Source organism: Myotis myotis, unplaced genomic scaffold (genome assembly GCF_014108235.1).
Source record: "Myotis myotis isolate mMyoMyo1 unplaced genomic scaffold, mMyoMyo1.p scaffold_m19_p_16, whole genome shotgun sequence".
In the NCBI taxonomy this organism is placed as follows: Eukaryota; Metazoa; Chordata; class Mammalia; order Chiroptera; family Vespertilionidae; genus Myotis; species Myotis myotis.
Window position 1 is genome coordinate 16,853,001 of NW_023416320.1, and position 20,603 is coordinate 16,873,603.

At 36.8% G+C, this 20,603-nt stretch overlaps 1 protein-coding gene across 3 annotated transcripts in view; it reads right to left on the bottom strand.

The window, feature by feature from the left end:
* Window positions 1-20,603, bottom strand: part of EIF3E (eukaryotic translation initiation factor 3 subunit E) — a 42,848-nt gene that overhangs the window by 10,995 nt on the left and 11,250 nt on the right. For 2 of the 3 annotated variants that reach the window (XM_036338067.1, XM_036338070.1), the window contains 5 exons: window positions 19,929-20,033; window positions 15,146-15,271; window positions 14,156-14,280; window positions 1,367-1,493; window positions 464-565 (listed from right to left, as the gene is read on the bottom strand). In XM_036338067.1, coding sequence (XP_036193960.1) covers window positions 464-565; window positions 1,367-1,493; window positions 14,156-14,280; window positions 15,146-15,271; window positions 19,929-20,033 — 585 coding nt within the window. The remainder of the gene's footprint in view (window positions 1-463; window positions 566-1,366; window positions 1,494-14,155; window positions 14,281-15,145; window positions 15,272-19,928; window positions 20,034-20,603) is intronic. The other variant, XM_036338069.1, reaches the window with a different exon arrangement.

The following is a 20,603-nucleotide window of genomic DNA, read 5'->3' on the forward strand; positions in this document are numbered from 1 at the left end:
AGTTTGCACTAACCAAGAGAAGAAACTGTAGTTATAAAAATCACACTTTTAGCTTGCCTGATTTATAGCAAATGTTAAATATAATAGTGAAAATTTCTAAAAATAGGCCCACTTACAAAACAAATTAGGAATCATAGTTGTGATATGCAATTCCAAACAACCTTGCCCATAGATATTAAATATTTCACATATTTACTTATTCAGGATAAGACATGGAATTATGGGTGTATGTGTGAATTTATAATACACTCAATGTTTAACAAGCTGTCCTAACTAAAAGGATACACACATGGCAACAACATTAAAAATGTTTTCATCCCAGCACATTTCTAAAAAATATGCCACTTTAAGATTAATATACATTCCTGTTAGAATTACTTTAATAAAACACTGCAAGGTTAATTCTTACAATATATAAAAATTTAAGAATGCTATTAATGTATAAGAAAAAATTCATACTTACAGATTCACATTCCCTCAGCTTTTTCTGAGCCCCATCAAAGTCAAAGTTAACATATAAACATTCAACAAACTCTGTAATTGGGTCTTTATATGTGTAAGACTCCTGTAAAATAAAGTCAAAGGTCAAACTGGATCTAATTCAACATTGTTTGGTAGATTGTCCCTAGACTATGCCAATCTTCCTATTTTCTCCTCCGTTCCCATTAATTTCTAGCAAATTACCTAGTATTTATCTTCTCAAAGCAATTGCTTGTATCCTGATTCCAGGCCACACCTTAAGCTTTTAATGCCTTCCAGACCAAGTTCTCTAAATTCTCATCCTAGAACCATCCTAAAAGCTTTCAAACTCCTCTGGTCCCAAAAGTATCCCTTAATAAACAGTGATGAACTTACCCAAGTAGAATAGTATTTACACCCTACTGAAAGAAATTGCATTTTTAAATTTGATTTATTCTTATGTCAAGTAAATATTTAGGTTCTTTTCTAACTCACAGTGATTGTTGAGAGACTCACTAAATGAATGAGTAGGGCCGCAGCTGTTACACAACTTGGAAACTACTATTGTAGTCAATGTAAAGGCCATTACTCTGAAATTATGCAGACAGTGACCTCCCAACAAACAGTTCTAGGCTCCAGATCTTTCACTCTTTGCAGTAAGAGCAACACTAATATACAGTGTATATTAAATATCCAGCTAGCAGAGAACAGTATCATTCATACCACATCTAACATTATATCTTGAGCTTAAAGAGAGTAAATATCCATTTGGGACTCTTGGGCTCTTCTTCATGTATACTTTCCTCCTATTTTTAAAACATCTTTACCTTAAAATGAGTAGTTCTTGGGGAACAAAAAGGCATATTAAAAAAAAAAAAAAGAAATCAATATAGATTTAAGTTTTTACCTGTTGAATCACTTTGACTAGATCTTTTAGGACCTGCCGGCGTTTTCGAACATCTTTGTTTGTTATGACTGCTGTAGTCAAATAGCGAAGAATATGTGGACACATCGTCTGAATTGCATTAAGATACCTAAGGTAAAAATACAAAGGCTATTTAATATTAATAACTTACCTAGTTTTTCTAGACCTATAATCATATATTAAGTGCTTAAAAGGAAACACTCAAACAGCCCATTAGATTGTACTGTTTAAGCAATCTAAGATTACAAACACTGAAGAATGAATACTATAAAGGTCACCTCCTCCAAGGAAATGCCAGTTGATATTGCCCAATTTGGAGTGAGACTCACTTAAAAGGTAGATAATCCTATTATAACTGTTGCGTAAAAGTTATTTTGGAAGACCCTATATATGCCACCAGTCTATTCCAAAAGACTAAGCAATGACTTTCAGTTATTCACCTAGTAGAACAAATATGTGAAAATTTTCTATGTGCAAATTACTCATCATAATCAGAAAAACAGGCATTTATACAAATTAAAATATTCAGAAAATGAAAGACTGGAAACTACAGAAAGAAAGAAACTATTATAGTATTACAGGGCTTTGGTTAAACTGGCAGTACTGGTAATTAGAAAAAAAGGACTACATGTTAAGACAAATGTCAACTGGTCTTGGTTGAGAATTAGCAAATCCAGCTATTCTGACTATCAGCAACTGAACACCCTGTTATACCTAGCATTTCTCCTGCTCAAGGTTTCTTAAATAGCTCCCCAATTTTTATCCAATAAGTACCTCTGAGTGTCCAACACTATGACAAACTTAGAAATATTTGTCAGTAGCCCTGGCCGGTTTGGCTCGGTGGATAGAGGACTCAAGGGTCCTGGATTCGATTCCGGCCGAAGACATGTGCCTAGATTGCAGGCTCAATCCCTGGTGGGGGGTGTGCAGGAGGCAGCCGTTCAATGATTCTCTTTCATCACTGATGTTTGTATCTCTCTCTCTCCCTCTCCCTCCCTCTGAAATCAATAAAGAAATAAAAATAAATATTTGTCATTAAAGTCCATTCCTCTTAGCTGAATATTCAAGCCCCAAGATACCCATCCACATCCATCTCCCACCAAACCATCATTGACTGCTTTCTGCTTTCCTTACTTGCACCTCCCTCCACATGGATTGCTCTCACAAATACAAAACTCCGAAACTTAAATTCTAGCCATCCGTTAAGGTCAAGCTCAGATGCCTGATCTTTCAAGTTGCCCTGTAATCTTAGTAAATCTTTATATATTGTATTGTAGATTCCCCATAAAATGCTATCTGAACTCTTTTTAAAAAAAAACATATTTTATTGATTTTTTTATAGAGAGGAAGGGAGAGGGATAGAGAGCTAGAAACATCGACGAGAGAGAAACATCGATCTGCTACTTCCTGCACACCCCCTACTGGGGATGTGCCTGCAACCAAGATACATGCCCTTGACCAGAATCGAACCTGGGACCCTTCAGTCCGCAGGTCGACGCTCTATCCACTGAGCCAAACTGGTCAGGACTGTTTGAACTCTTTAGAGGACCCTAGAATCTAACAATATCTCAAAATAATATCTAGTTCCACTCCACCTTATATTCCCTCCAAACAAGACAGGGTATAAAAAGAATCAACACTTACTCAAGAATAAAACAATTTCTAGGAAAAGATAACTTAACAAATCAGCTAAAAGTTTTATTATCTGAAAAATTAAGGGAGATTCAGGCAAAAAATTTTAAATTACACTATTGGTTCAGAACAATCTTTCAAATTATCTACACTATTGCCAGACATCTCATGTACAAGTTCAGGAAAGCATGATTGCTGCTCCTAGGATCAGTTTTGAAGTAGATAATTTTAGTGAGCACTTAGGGAACTCATTCATATATTTATTAATATAGCATTACAAAAACTAAGTTCATTGTATATGACATTAAACATTTATTTTTACTTTTCCTAATTTTAGTATTATTGTACCCAAAGATCTTCATTTTCTTTTTTTTTTTTGGAGAATGAGTTCCTTGGGAAATCATCTCTCTCTTTCTGTGAGTATGTAGCAGAGGTTAGCAAAAATGCATATACTACTAGTAAAGTGCCAGATAATGAAGACTTTAGGGTTTGCAGACCAAGAGAGCAAATTTGAGGACATTATGCAGGCACTTACATAAAAAGAAAAGAAATTAAATCTCCAACGTATTTTATTGAAAAATTAAAAATATAATAGTTTAGTAGTAAATTTTTAAATATAGGTCTACTAATGAGAAGAATTAAATTTCTTTATTGAGGATAACTTCATTTAATTGGGTTCAAAAGTTAGAGACTCCTATCACAAAATTTATTGCAACTGTTGATCTGTTAATGATCTGTATGAGATTATACATATTTAATACTTAAAAATGTTTTTCAAGAACATCAGTACCACCAAATATGGCTATCAATGAACAAACATACGCTTTTAATTTAGCATATTCGTAACTTGGCAAAAATTTGCGCAATTCTGCTAAACTGTTCTTTTGATATTGCCTTTTAATATATCATTATATTGCAAATGAACCACTTCCAATTTAACTGCACAGTTTAATTAATTTTAAATATGGAAAATTCCTTTTGTAATTAAAATGAGGTCTAAAACTTTCTGGAATTGTTTTTTGGGCTCAAAAAACATATCTGCTGAAATTTTGTGTGGGAATATTTCTTTAAAAATTTTTTAAAATATATTTTTATTGATTTCAGATAGGAAGGGAGAGGGAGAGGGAAATATGATGAGAACCATTGATTGGCTGCCTCCTGCATGTCCCCCACTAAGGTTGAGCCCACAACCCAGGCATGTCCCCTTGACTGGAATTGAACCTGGGACCTTTCAGTCTGTAGGCCAATGCTTTATCCACTAAGCCAAACCAGTTAGGGCTCATGTTCTTTTAACCTTTGAAAGAATGAAAAATATATAAAGTGGCTAGACACTTGTTAATTGTCATCAAAATGACTACCCTCTATAATTAACAACTAAGCCATATTGGTAACATCCACCGACTCATAATATAATAAAAGTCTAGTATGTTAAGTGTCCGGTTGTCTGTTCAACCAATCAAAGTGTAATATTCTAATGATATGCTAAGGATGCTCAATTGCTCGCTATGACGTGCACTGACTACCAGGGGACAGACATTCAGACAGGTAGATTAGCTTGCTGCTGGGGTCCGGGCCCATAGGAACTGAGTGAGATGGGCTGGCCATTCCCTGGAGCCCTCCCCCACATGGTCCCTCCCTGGCTGGCCAACCTCCTGTGTCCCTTCCTGGTCCTACTCATGCACCGGTGGGGTTCCTTGGAGAGCTGGTTTGGCCCTATCCTGCAGACCAGGTCAAGGAACCCCACTGGTGCATGAATTTGTGCACTGGGCCTCTAGTTACAGTATAAGTACTATTTCAGTTTGTAGTTTTAGGTTGAATTTTAATAAACATTATCTAGGCTATAACAAAAATTAATTTATAGAGCCATTCAGGGCATGATAATAGTGGTTGAGTGCTACTTTTCTTGTTCAGTTAGGGCTCTATTTGTATTTCTGACAGAAATTAATGGATTGGTAACAGTTAACTCTACAAGAGTAAATAAGCTCACTGTGGTTCAATAAAACACAGATTCAAGTATTTTCCACAAAGTACATTGTGATAAGTAATACAATCAATAATGATAAGCTCTGAATACCTCACAAGCTTTGTAAATTTGATCAACTATGCCTTTTTCTTCTTCATACATATTTACCACCAAAAGTTTTAGCACAACTTAGACAATTCCATTTCAGGCTGTATTAAATTAGTATTTTTCTTAACTTTAAAAATATTTCACCTATAGGTTTCCTACAGAAGACTATCATAGAGACATGTTCTTTAGTCACTCCACTAGATTCCTCAAATTAACAACTAAGCCATATTAGTAACATCCACCAACTCATCAAGAGCCAAAGAAAACCACTAAAAATCATATGCATTGTTTTTTAATTGACTATTGATGTTGCTCCCAATATTTTCAACCCTGAAACTGTCCTCATCAAACTTTTAACTTGTTTATTTTTTCTAGACATATTTCTTTGGCTGCTGCAATTGAACATGAAACAGAATCACTATTAGAAAATGGCTTTCTTTACTTGACTAACAAAAGAGCCACTCAGAAATTTACTTTGGTTAAAGCCTCATTTTCATTAATTTTTATGAGGAAATTTTGCTGATAAGATATTATTTTAAATTTCCCAATTTTTCTGACAGTTGCTTTGCTGTAAGTGGGAATATTATAATGAGTGCTTACAGTCCGGTAATGTGGATGTATACTGTATCTTTTCAGCATACCTACAATGATAATTCAATGCTTTGCTTTCTAATTTGAGACAAAATAATTTCTACCCCATTGTGGCTTAAAAGCACATTTCTTGCTTTGACAGGATGAGTATGCACTAATAATAAAACAAAACGTAGCAGTGTGGTGATAAACAGCACTTGAAACACTGTATAGGTATGTGGCAACTCTGGGATTTATAGCGCACAGAGCAGTAACTGTGAGGCAAGGAGAGTGTAACAATATATATCTCTGTCACAACTCAACTCTGCCATACCTTCAAAAGCTGCCAAAGACAACACAGCAAGAACCCCCTTATCCATGATTTTGGTTTGCATGGTTTCAGTTACCTGTAGTCAATCATAATCCAAAAATATTAAATGAAAAATTCCAGAAATAATTCCTAAGTTTTAAATTGCAAGTTCTAAGTATTGTTATAAAATCTCAAGCTGTTATGCTCCATCCTGCCCACAAAGTGCTTCATTTCTTGGTCTAACATAGTCACACTGTATACAGGGTTGTTCATATGGAAAATACAGTAATTAATAAGAATCAACTCTGTTTCATGTACGCACAACTGTAAACCTACTTTTGCCCACGCCTGGGTGTATACAGTGCTTGCCTACACATTAGACAATTAGTAGCCAACTCAGATCCAGCTGTAGTATTGCAGTGCTTGCCTTCAGGTAACCCTTATTTTACTTAACAATGGTCCTAAAACCATTCACATAGCTTTTATTACATATACTAGAGGCCCGGTGCACAAAATTCGTGCACTGGGGGGGGGGGGGGGTGCGGGTTCCTCAGCCCAGCCTGCCCCCTCACAGTCCGGGAGCCCTCAGTGGATGTCCTATTGATGGCAGCAGAGGCTCGGAGCAGGCGCCCTGTGTGTGTGTATGTGTGTGTGTGTGTGTGTGTGTCCCCGCTGGGGGCCTGCCCCCAGCCACATCGGAGGCTCGGAGAAGGCACTGTGTGTGTGTGTGTGTGTGTCTCCACTGGGGGCCTCCCAGCAACACTGTGGAGGCTTGGAGCAGGTGCCCCTCTGTGTTGATCTCTCAGGCTCCTGGCTGTGCCTGTGTGTTGTTCTCTCCCTTGAGCGGCAGCCAAGGTGGGAAGCTTGGCTTCCTCCATCGCCGAGGGCAACCCAAGCCTCCAGCTCCGTGGAAGCTTGGCTTCTCTGCTGCAGCCGCACGAGGCTTGCCTTCTTCGCTGCGGCCTCAGCGGAGAAGCCAAGCCTCTTCAGTCTTCACTCCGGCCGGAGCCTTCTTCAGTCTTCGCTCCCTGCCTGTGTATGCAAATTAACCCATCTTTGTTGGGTTAATTTGCATACTCATCTGATTGGATGGTGGGCGTAGTAGAGTGACACAAATTTGCATGTTTCTCTTTTATTAGTGTTGACTAGAGGCCCAGGGCACAAAATTCATGCACAGGTGTGTGTGTGTGTGTCCCTCAGCCAAGCCTGCACCCTCTCCAATCTAGGACCCGTCACAATCCAGGACTGGTGGCCCCCAAACACTCACCTGCCTGCGTGATGGCCCCTAACCACTCCCTTGCCAGCCTGATCGATGTCTAACTGCTCCCCTGCCAGCCCGATTGCTCCTAACTGCCCTCCCCTGCTGGCCGGGTTGCCCCTAACTGCCTCCCCTGCAGGCCTGGTTGCCCCCAAATGCTCTCACTTGCAGGCCTGGTCCGCCCAATTGCCCTCCCCTGCTGGCCTGATTACCCACAACTGCCCTACCCTGCAGGCCATCTTTGACCACATGGGGGCAGCCATCTTGTGTGCTGGACTGATGGTCGATTTGCATATTGGTTGTGACTAATTAGCATATCCCTCTCTAGAGGCCCAGTGCACAAAATTCGTGCACAGGGGGTGTGGTGTGTGTCCCTCAGCCGAGCCTGCAACCTCTCCAATCTGGGATCCCTCTCACAATCAAGGACTGCTGGCTCCCAACTGCTCGCCTGCCTGATTGCCCCTAACGACTCCATGGCCAGCCTGATCAACACCTAACTGCCCTCCCCGGCTGGCCTGGTCACCCCTAACTGTCCTCCCCTGTCGGCCATCTTGTGTGTTGGAGTGATGGTCAATTTGCATATCACACTTTTATTAGATAGGACTAGAGATCCAGTGCACAAAAATTTGTGCACTTGTGGGGGTGGGGGAGAGGGGTCCCTCAGCCCGGCCTGTGCCCTCTCACAGTCTGGGACCCCTCAGAGGATGACCACCTGCTGGCTTAGGCCCGCTCCCCAGGGGATTGGGCCTAAGATGGCAATCAGACATCCCTCTGGCAGCCCGGCAGCCCTCGGGGGATGTCCACTTGCCAGCAGGGAGCAGACCTAAGCTGCAGTCAGACATCCTTAGCGCTGCTGAGGAGGCAGGAGAGGCTCCCACCACCACCGCTGTGCTGGCACCTGTCAGCCTGGCTTGTGGCTGAGCAGAGCTCCTCCCATGTGAGAGCGCCCTGACCACCAGAGGGTAGCTCCTGCATTGAGCGTCTACCCCTGGTGGTCAGTATGTGTCATAGTGACCAGTCATTCCCAGTCGTTCTGCTGTTAGGGTCAGTTTGCATATTACCCTCTTACTATATAGGATAGAGGCCTGGTGCACGGGTGGGGGTTTGCCCTGAAGGGTGTCCTGGATCAGGGTGGGGGTCCCGCTTGGGTGCCTGGCCAGCCTGGATGAGGGGATGATGGCTCTTTGCAGCTGGTCACACCCCCTTCCGGGTGGGGGTCCCCACTGGTGTGCCTGGCCAGTCTGGATGAGTGGCTGAGGGCCGTTTTCAGGTTGGCGGGTGACTGAAGCTCCCAACCTCTCCTTTTTTTCTTTTTTATTCTGGGATTTATTTACCTTCTATGGCTGTCACTGGAGCTGAGAGCCACCTTTAGCTCTGAGGCTCTGCTCCAGCTCTGAGACCTCAGCTGCTGAAAGCAGGTATCTGGGTTTGTTTGGCTTCTATAATTGAAACACTGTTGCCGCTCCAGCTCTGAGGCCCGGCTGGCTGAAAGCAGGTTTCTGGGGTTTGTTTAGCTTCTATAATTGCAACATTGTTTCTTAGAGTGCAGCTCAGAGGCCGGCAGCGGCAGGCTGGGAACCTTGGCTTCCTCCATCACTGGAGCAAGCAAGCCTCCTGTTCGCTTCAGCTGCCTGGCTGCCGGCCGCCATCTTGGCAGTTAATTTGCATATCACCCTGATTAGCCAATGGGAAGCGTGTCGGAGGTATGGTTAATTACCATGTTTGTCTATTTTTAGATAGGATTGTTATAATTTTTCTATTTTATTATTATTGTCATTAATCTCTTACCTAAATGTATAAATTAAACTTCACCATAGGTATGTATGTACAGGAAACATTATAAAGGGTTCGAATATTTACAGTTTCAGGTATTCACTTGGGGGTCTTGAAACATATCCCCCATGGAGGGGGAGTGGGATTAGTGTATGTAGAATAATGAGTGTGGCTATGTTCAAATAAAAATTTATAAAAGTTTTTGGATTCTAAAATACTAAAACTTTAATTTCGCCTAGCCAGTGAGGCTCAGTGGTTGAGTGTCAACCTATGAACCAGGATGTCAGGGTTCCACTGCCAGGCAGGGCATATGCCTGGATTTCAGGCTTAATTCCCAGCATGGGAAGTGCTGGAGGCAGCCAATCAATGATTCTCCCTCATTATTGATATTTCTATCTCCCTCTCCCTCTTCTTCCTCTCTGAAATCAATACAAATGTTTTAAAATACTTTAATTTCATGTAATTTGCACGCCACACAACATTTTTTTCATTTCCCCCAACAATTTCAAATGTAAAAGCCATTCTTGTATTATAAGCCATAAAAGGCAGTAGGCCAGATATATTAGTCCATGGTCATAGTTTGCAGACCCCTGGTACACAGCATTAACATGGCCCTTGACTTCCAAAGATGGCAGAACTCCCTACCTTCCATGGCGCATGCACCAGTGCATGTACTAGTATGTACATGGATAAGTACATAAAGGAGGGGAGTGGGGATTAAGGGTGATTCTTGTGAAGTTATCTTATTTCACATTCTGGTACGATCAATAATTATATATTTAGTTAAAATACAAGCAAAACCACATAGGTGGTTAATAGCCTACACAAGATCATTGTGCTCTTTTGCTCTATTTCACTTTCTTATCATCTCCTTTCTTCACTGTCACTTGAAATTTACAGACCAGATCAATTTCATCTTCACTGGACTCTTCTAACTTCTCCAGGTCTCACTGACAGATGTTAAACCTACCATTTGTTTAGCATGTACAATTATTTGTACCTAGTTAAATGTTCTTACACTATTTCTTGTGTTGTTTGGGTTATAAACCATGTAAGAACTATACTGATCCTATATTTGAAATCTAATTTTATTATTTTTTCTTTTAAATAAGAGCCTCTGCATTTATTGCATTCTGAAGTTATATTACGATAGGTCAGTAAAATTATTTTAGTTTATATTTTCTATGGCACAATCCTGCTCCAATTGTGCAATTTTATAGAAGTTTCTCTACAGCTTTCTAATAGCAAGCAAGAATATTTAGTAATCAAAGGATAAGACAAAATATGCCCCCAAATAAAAAATATGTAAGTATCTATTATGTGCAGGATGTTAAAAGAATAAAAATTCTGTACTTGAATACACTTATAATCTCTTTGGGGAGATAAGGCAATTGTTAAGATTTTCATTTAAAGGCATTACATAATTAAATACCAAATATGTGGTAGACACAATATAATGGACTTCATGAATAAAGTCATTTTCTTTAAAAACAGGCAGACTTTGGATAGGTACAAAGAAGAAAAAGGCATTTCCAGAAAGACAAGCTAAAAGAACAAAAAGGGGGAGAATACTTAGTAGAACTTTAGAGGATAAATTTTTAGATGGGGATCTTAGCGGTCACCCTAAGCTATAGCAAGATACCAGCATCAAAAAGATCAGGAACAATTAGAAAATACAGGGGGGGAAAGGCAGAAAGGTTAGTCAAGGATAAATTCGGGACACTATCTAATAAAACTTGAAATTTTATTTAGAAAACAAACACTCTTGTGCTAACTGAACTTTAAATCTTTTTTTCTTTTAAAATTGGAGAGTAACTAGGGCATTGTATTACAAATGCATTCTTTTCCCTAATAACATCTACATTTTGTGGCCAAGCCTCATCTCTAATAGCCTATGAACACTGCTCTATCTTACACCTGATACCTTATCTTATGTATTATATTACATTTAAAAGTTCAACATTTTTCAAATGTGTTAATCATCTCCATTTTAGATTTAGAATAATTATGACAGAAATGGTAATATATATGATGTAAGAGACTTTAACCTGCAGGTGCATCTAAACTTTCACTTCAAGGACAAAAGTATAATTTATCTCCAAAGTATTTTTTTATTTTTAAAAAAGCCTGAAATAATAACCTATATAAATTATTAATTTAACACATACTCTATGAATCACATTAAATTGTATTAGTAGAAGACTATGATACTTTTTCCATTAATTTCTATTATCTATCAGAGACTATTGAAAAACACATACACAGGTCAATTACAAGCTACATAATTATTCTACTTAAAGAATACGCAATCCAGGAAAATGGATGAAGCAATTATCTATCAAGCCAACTGGGTATATTTTCATATGAAAAAAAGTCTGAATCACGCAAAATCAAAATAAGCCATGAAGACATTACTAATGAGAAAGAAAATATAATGGTAACCTGACCCCATAGCAAGTGGAAACAGTAAGCACAATATTTTGGGGGAAACTGAAAGCTGTCATACTACTGAGTAGTTTTCTTTTCCATATTTTTCTAACAGGCTGTTTTTGTTATAAAAAAAATAGGTACAAAGGTTCTTCTTTTTTGGCAGATGAAAATGCTCAACAACTGATTTATGGTGACTGCTGCACCATTTGATAAAGTGACTAAAATCAGTGAATTATAAACAAACAAAATCTTCTGGTAACCTTAGCACAAATAAAGATAGTGCCATCATACTATACTAGTAGTCATGGTTATTTTTCACCACTACACGTTTGCAGTTTAAAAAAAAGGATTTCACTTATGTCCTTGATCAGGCAGTAAAAACTATTAATTTTTAACAACTCCAACTTTGCATGCTTATCTTTTTAATATTCTGTAAGACTAAATGGGAAGTATATATAAAGCTTTGTACTTTGGTGCCATGGTTCTTAAGGTGAAAAGTACCTGTATAACTGAGTTAGTTGCAAGCTGAGCTAGCTGCTTTTCTCACAGAATGCTATTTTAACTTGAAAAAAATGACAAACCAAAGCTACTTAGGTTTGAGCATTTGGAAGAAACTTTCTAGAAAATAAAGTGAGCCTATCCTTCAAATAAAACAAATGATAAAATCCGAGCTTTCAAAAAATAGAATTTTGGAAAATTTGCGTGTGTCACCAAGAGCTTGACTATTTCCAATATCTGAAGCCTCTCTAATAGCGTTAGTAGTGATATTAATGAATGCGATTTTTCAGTATTATGTAATGTCAAAATGTGAGACATTTGGAATATCTATTATCTCAGTGAATCAGTATCTCCCAAACAACCAATGCATAATGTTATAAATCATGCACGGGTAAAAGACCCATTTGAAGTGCAAGGCCAATCAATATATTTTAAAATACCAGTTTAGTTTAGAATACAAAAATTGAATATGGTTTCAGGTACCACATTACAGTAACCTTTACAAAACTACTACCTGTAGAGTTTTGGTATATCGTCAGAAACAATATTCACAATTATCTGAAAAAGGCTATTTAAAAACACCTCTTTCCCCAATACATTTGTGTGAGGCGAGGTTTTCTACCTATCCTTCCCAACAAATTGAATGAAAACCAGGTGTGAAATTTAACACTGGAATAGAGGCAAAAATATTGCCACTATAATTTATAAAGCTTAGCTCTAATAATCCTAGAATATGATTTCAATTTTAAAAATCAAGATTTTAAGAAGGCTATAGATAAAGAGGCGATTAACTAAGGGCAACAACTAAAATACTAAAGAATCCAAAAAATTATTGCTTGATAAAAACGTATTTAGTATGAAAGGATAGATAACACAAAATTATCCTCAAATATCTTAAATATTTTCTTAAAACAGACTTATTTTCAGTTGTTTCAACCAAATAAGAAATAATGGGCATGCCCGGCCAGTATGCTTCAGTGTTTGAGCATCGACCCATGAACCAGGTGGTCACAGTTCAATTCCCGGTCAGGGCACATACCCGGGTTGTGGGCTCAATCCCCAGTAGGGGGTGTGCAGAGAGCAGCTGATGAATGATTCTCTCTCACCACTGATGTTTTATCTCTCTTTCCCTCTCTCTTCCTCTCTTTGAAATCAATAAAACCATATTAAAAAAAAAAACAGGAAAAAATGGGCAGAAATTTCAGAGGCACTGATTTCAAAAGTTGGAATAAATTTTTTTTTAAATTTCTACCTGAAAGTAAAACAATACAATTTCTTACCACCAAAATCTGATCAACCAAAGATAATATAGAAGAGATGCTCCTGGAATGTATATATTCCTTCCAAATAATATGGCCTAGAGTATTGGTTCTCAACCTTCTGGGCTTTAAATACAGTTCCTCATGTTGTGACCCAACCATAAAATTATTTTCATTGCTACTTCTTAACTGTAATGTTGCTACTGTTATGAATCGTAATGTAAATATCTGATATGCAGGATGGTCTTAAGCAACCCCTGTGAAAGGGTAGTTCGACCGCCAAAGGGGTCGTGACCCACAGGTTGAGAACCACTGGCCTAGAGCCTTAATGTTAATGCTTTAATGTATAGATGGATTACCTGGGATCTTGTTTAAAATACATTGTTTTTCTAGGGCAGGGGTGGGGAACCTTTTTTCTGCCACAAAGGCCATGTGGATATTTATAACATTCTCATTCTATATTAAATTATCAACGCAAAAATTAGCCTGCTATATTTGGTCAAACATTCAAATAACTCACCATATTGCTTTGGCAGGACCACACCAATGGCCAACAGGTCAGACATTCCCCAAGCTTATTCTAGGCCCTAGGGTAAGGCCCAAGACTCTGCATGATATTTATGGTGTTGGTTCAGGGACCAAACATAAATAGCACTTTAGAGAGCTTAGAGTGTACTTTTTATTAAATTACTTCCTTAAGAGTTACATAAGCTTTTTCTTTTTTTAACCATTTTTTAAATTACAGTTGACATTTAGTATTATTTTATATTAGTCTCAGATGTATAGCATAGTGGTTAGACACATATAATTTACAAAGTGATCCCCCCACAAATAAGCTTTTTAAATTAACAAGTACATGTACCACATGAGGGGGGGGGGGGGGGAGAGAATGGCAACAAATTCAAATGTTAGGGAGAAGTATATAATTTCATATAATTAAAACCAAAATTATGTAGTGAAATTAACTTACTGTGGCTGGTAAAGGAAGAGATCAATAATATTATCGCGCCCTTTGGGGTGATTGAAGAAAACAAACAGAGACCAGTGAATGAGCCATGTTCGCTGCTGAAGAGACTGGAGAGGAGAACTCACAGACTAAAGGGTTAAAAAAGTACACATAGGAAATATTAATATATGAGAAAGAGGCAAGGCAATGAATGAATACTGCTCATCTCAGAACTTTAGTTAAAAATGAAAATTTCCTGAGGCATGTGCTAGGTAGGGTTATTATGATCAAAGTTCAATCTCCTAGACCTGTGGTCGGCAAACTGCGGCTCGCTAGCCACATGCGGCTCTTTGGCCCCTTGAGTGTGGCTCTTCATAAGCCTTAGGAGTACCCTAATTAAGTTAATAACAATGTACCTAGCTATATAGTTTAAGTTTAAAAAATTTGGTTCTCCAAAGAAATTCCAATCGTTGTATTGTTGATATTTGGCTCTGTTGACTAATGAGTTTGCCGACCACTATCTAGACCACTACTCTGTATGACCCTCAACATTAAAATTTCCTCATTTTCAGAGACAGAATCAATAATGTCCACTAAGCCATTTGTACAGAGGCTGTAAATTACAGTTATTTCAGAAAATATTTTAAAAGTAAGAAATGAACTAAGCACTCCAAAAGATGTAGTTTTATTAAGCATCATAGATGAAAACTGTCATCTTCTGTATAGGACTTTAAATAATTGGTGGCACTAACAGTATTGTGGAATTTTCACTGATACAGATAAAAAAGGTACAGTTGTTAACAAAAATGAAAACTGAGTTCTTTTCTCTAAGAGCCAAAAGTGACAGCTTCTTTCAAGGAGATTCAATGAAACTAGTCAACCCACTGTGATTTTTATGTCTGGCCAACAGAAGCTAATCTAAACATTTTAGTTTGTCTTCTTCTTCTTTTTTTAAGTACACAAAAAGTATGAAGGACACATAGAAATTCCAGAAAATAAAAGTGTTGAACTCACGTTATTATCTATGGTCTCTTTTAACCGTGTAAGGTCTTCCATGGCTGCATCCCAATTCTGCATTAAGATTTCAGAGGCCAGTTTTCCCCAAAGTGAACTCAAAGCATTTCTATCCGTTGCTGGAACCTATTTGAGATATCATAATTAATTAGATTCTATACCCTAAATCCATCTAGTCTACTAAAATATGAGTGGCTCTCTACCCAAAAATTCCAGTCATCTAAGTCTTTACTAGATCACACCGATTCAAACCATTTTCATTTAACTTAATTATACTAAAATAAAAAAACCTCAGGTCTTTAATATTCAGCCTACATCAGAAAATAAAGAGTAACATAAAACTAGGATATAGCACCAGTGTTTTTGTGTAATCCATTTCAGATCATTTATATATAACTAATCAAATTTTAGGCACCTAAAACTTTGGAAACCATTAGATTCAGAGGCAATTTGTTGCTAAAATCAGTGGAGTGAAGATGTGGGGTCTGATTTATAATTTAGAGGAATTATTTCCAGAACAAAAAATGTTTTCCAGATTATGACACAAATGGAAGGGGTTATGGAGAGAAAAAATGGTCTACTGGTTAATGACAATTATTATCAAAGGAATATGTATTGAGCAATAAAAGTTTGTTTTCTCATATAATTCTAACAAAAATCCTAAGAGGTAAATAATAATGTTTTATCCACATTTTAAAGACGGGGAACTGATGTAAGGACAGTATAGTTCGTCCAAAATTTAAACTTCGAATCATGGACGCTATGAATTTTATACTCTAGTCTTAACCTACAAAAGTGGACTGAGGGCCACCTTACTTTTTCTTGCCACTGTTAGAAGAGGGTAATAAACCCAAAACACCTATATAGACTGTGCTAAATGACAAAAACGAGTAAAGGAGGACACTCAGAGCAAGATAATTGGATAGAAAGACTCTGAACTGATCAGATGTGCTAGAGCAGCAGAAGCAAGTGAAGGTACTGCACAAAGAAAATAACCCTAAAATTAAAATTTTGAATTTAATATTTCATTGAAGCATTTACACGGTAGTATAATTTTAACATATTATTAGTATATATTATAAGTATATGTTACATTAAATTGCATGGGCAGGACTGGAAATCCAGCCACCAATAATTCTGGCTCTATCACTTAGTATAAAGAGCTGAACCGTCTTAACTTTAGCTTCCTCATCTATAAAATGGGGATAGTAACAGAACATACCTCAGGTGCTGTACAATCTAAATGATACAATACATGTAAAGAGATTACAACATCATTTGATATAAAAACTCAGGAAATGGTATCCAATGATGAAACTAGAAATGATATCAGAGTACTGTATTTGTCTACATTATGAGGATCACAGTAATATCTAATTCAGACTCTGTCTATACTGAGACCCTTCCTTTGATGGCAGTAATAACGCAAACGTAGTCAATAACATTTAGCAAACTCTAAAAACATGCAAATAACAGACTAACTCTGTATATTAAATTTGGACATATATCTATGAAACCACAGAATATCCAGGACAGCTTTATTTGTAATAGACAAAAACAAAATGATCCAAATGTTCATCAACAGCTGAATATATAAGCAAATTATAGTATACTCATAAAATGGACTACTACTCAGCAATAAAAGAACCAAACTTCTGATATACACAACAATACAAGCGAATCTCAAAATCTTACTCATCAAAATAAGCCAGGCACAAACTTACATATTTCATCCCAATTAGGTGAAATTCTAGAACAGGCATAACTAAGCTACGAATGAAAGGCAGATCAATAGATAAACCAGGATAAGGTATGACTACAAAGAGGCACAAGGATCTTTCTGGGGGAAGAGAGATATTCTTTATCTTGATTTAGTGGTACTTGCACGGGTATATACATTTGTCAAACGTCACTGGAATTTAAAAATTGATTTATAAAAATCCATAAAACCACTGTTCAAGTCATAAAGGATAAAATGTTTGATCCTTAGAAAGAAATCTGAGTATTAAACTATTACATCAGCCCTGGATGGTTTGCTCCGCGGTTAGAATGTCAGCCTGTGGACTGAAGGATTGAGGGTTCGATTCCCAGTCAAGGGCATTTATCTCAGTTGCACGTTTGATCCCTGGCCCTGGTCGGGGTGTGTAGTGGAGGCAACAATCTCTGTCTTTATCTCTCCCTCTTTTCCCTCCCTTCACTCTCTCTAAAAATCATTGAAAAAATATCGTCAGGTGAAGATTAAACAAAAAAACAAAAACAAAAATTACATCAAATCTAAGACGCCATCATCTTTAAGGAAATACTATTTTATGTTTGTTACCCAAACCACAACCAATTCAAGATACATTCCAATTTCAGAAAATCTATCAAACTGTGTATCTGAAAGTCAGTATGAAATAGACATCTTTTATACTGATATTATCAAACTGGCTAAATAAGATCCAAAATTTCGGTCAAGATTCTAAAGTAGCGGTTCTCAACCTGTGGGTCGCGACCCCTTTGGGGGTTGAACGCCCCTTTCACAGGGGTCATCTAAGACCATCAGAAAACATAAATAATTACATATTGTTTTTGTGATTAATCACTATGATTTAATTATGTTCAATTTGTAACAATGAAATTGGGGGTCACCACAACATGAGGAACTGTATTAAAGGGTTGTGGCATTAGGAAGGTTGAGAATCACTGTTCTAAATCTTCTAAAAGTCGTCATTACTCAAGCTTCTTAAGTAAAGGAAAAGTACCTTTAAATCAAATGGCATGTACTTAACAGTAGATAAATTCTAAATTGAGTGGGGAAAAAAAACCCCCATAAAAAGATGATAATAGTCCTTGTATGTTAAAATCACATTTATTTCAAATAACTACTAAATGAGGAGAGGGATTATAATTTGGAACCAGACCAAAGGTCACAGGGAGGGCAGATTTAAAAAAAAAAAATTAAAATACAGTGTTAATAACTTCTAAAATAGAAATGTTAAAAAACTTCTATCAAATATGCTTCACCATATCATTTCAAATTAATGCATTTCATAGCACACAAATCAAAGAAGTTTCACCTCCAAATAGGGTTCATCTAAACATTCCTGATGTATTCTAAAAGCCACCAAGTCTTTTTAAAAAAAAGGTGGATTCTAGGGTCACACAGCTTTAATTTATACAACACTGACCTACAATAGGTCACTCGGAGAGTCAAATTCTAATCTCAGATCATAGTTACAATAGTTCTTTCATAGCTTATGTTTCCCTAACCATAGATTTAAAAGAATAACCAATCACCAGAAAAGAATTCAGAAATGAAATAAGGCTATTGAAAAAAAAAAATTTAAATAAGTAAAACAGCATTTGTCCCAAATCCAAAACATGATTTTTATCTTTGCTTGTAACAAAATTTCAAACAAATGCAGATTTTTATAGTACTGCCTATCTCAATCAAAAGAAAAAGAAGTAAAATAATTTATATTTTATTAAAACTTAGCTTTGTTAGTCAACAGGAGATGACTAACTCCCATCTACCTCAAATGTTTTGTGGCAATTTAAAAATTAATTGTACATGATTTCTAAGCATTACCCAATGTTGACTGCTCTTAATGTAAAATATTAATTTTGTGTTCAGATCATGGTATTCAGTTACTTAACCACATGTCATTTGAGTTCCAACACAAGATTTGTTAGGCAATGTAAAAGTTTAAAAGTAACCCAGAAATTTTTAAGGTTGAAAACTAACTTGGATCTTAATATTTAAAAAGAATAAACATAAAAACTCCCCAAACCTGTAAATATTTACCTATCACTTGTAGAAAATTTCAAACTTAATTATAAAACCATACTACATAAAACTAATAATACCATTAAAACTAGAATATGAATATATGTTAGGATAAAAGCTTTTTGTAGCAGCGCAGCACGTTCTTTAATCCCCAAAAGGTTCATGCATACTGCTTTGGCTCAAGTCCATGTCATTACAGTTGGCTCTTCATACTAACCTGCTTTCAAGGGTGGATATGCTAGAAGAGTTTCCATATCTGGATTTCCAGCAGTTACCTTAAGTTTCCATGTCTTAGCAAAATGGCACATTCACTCACTGACCAGCAACAATAAATTTACTGTGCTAGAACTCTAACATGATACTAAATCTTCATTCTCAAAATTCACTCCCAGCATTAACAAATGATATGAATAACCAGCTCTTTTCATGTTCCTGTAATCATATCAGCCTTCTGATTTTACAATCCTGGTTTAAGCTGTTTACATTTCCAAAGTAATCAACTTTTGCTCTCCTAAATCCTTCATAATATTCAAAGTAAAACTGATGGAATTTTCTGATAAGTCACTACAAGTTTAGCATCACTGATTACCTTCAATGCACTTGCAAGCTAACCTACAAATTAAGAATTTGCTTACAAATCGGAGCAAGAGAAAAATATTATTCCAAACCAATCTTGGAAAAAAAACTAATTTTTTTTTATTTATTTAGAGAAAGGTACTTTTAAAAAATGAAGCTGTGAGCATGCCCATGCCTTTCCCTTTTCCTTCCCCCTCCACCCTCATCAGGCATATTACCATGAGTTTCCTCACTCCCAAGGGCCCTTCCTTTACCTCCATAACTTGTTTCCTAAGCCCATTTCTTCTAGGAATTACTTCTTCTACCTCTGTGATTTACCAGATGTTCTCTTACAAAAAACAAAACAAAACAAACAAAAAACCCCCCAAATCTATAGACATTATTTTGAGACTCCAAGGGAATCCTATAAAAGAGAGGACAAAGAAAAAAATTACTTACCAATACTCTAAAGAAGTAAAGATATTCTGCTGCTCCAGAGTAATTCCCACATTCATATTGGAACTTTGCATATCTGTAGAGTGTATCTAAATATTCTTGCCTAAACTAAAAAACCAAAAACAAAAAAGCTGAAACTCTATTTTAAAAAAAATTTACTCCTTTAAATGCCGCAGAAGTCAATTCTTTGAAAGTATTCTGAAAGTTGTCATAAAAAAATAAATGCCCTCAAAACGTAAATTTAAGAATTGGTAAATTTAACATTCATATTTCTGGTATCAAAGAATTATGAATTGTAATGTACCTACTGTTTTACAATGGATACAAACTTGAATTGCTGCTGAAGGTTTGATGTGTGTGTCTTAGCTAGTGATTGAGCTTAGATAACTATCAGATATATGTAAGGTTTTGTGATTCAGTACAAATAATATGTACAGTAAACTGTTCTCTGTGATCAAAATTTAATTTTGGCCCCAAAATTTGCCAACTTTTAGAGTTGATGCAAGAAAAAGTGAAGAAATATAAGAGAAGGGCTCCAAACTTGACCATTAATAAATCTACTAAACATTCTACATAAAAACCAGAAAAAGTATTCTGCACAGTGGTCAGCATGCCTCTTGTTACAATAATTGTTAAATGAGAGAGAACACTTGAATGCAAGTTACAGAAGTGATAGTA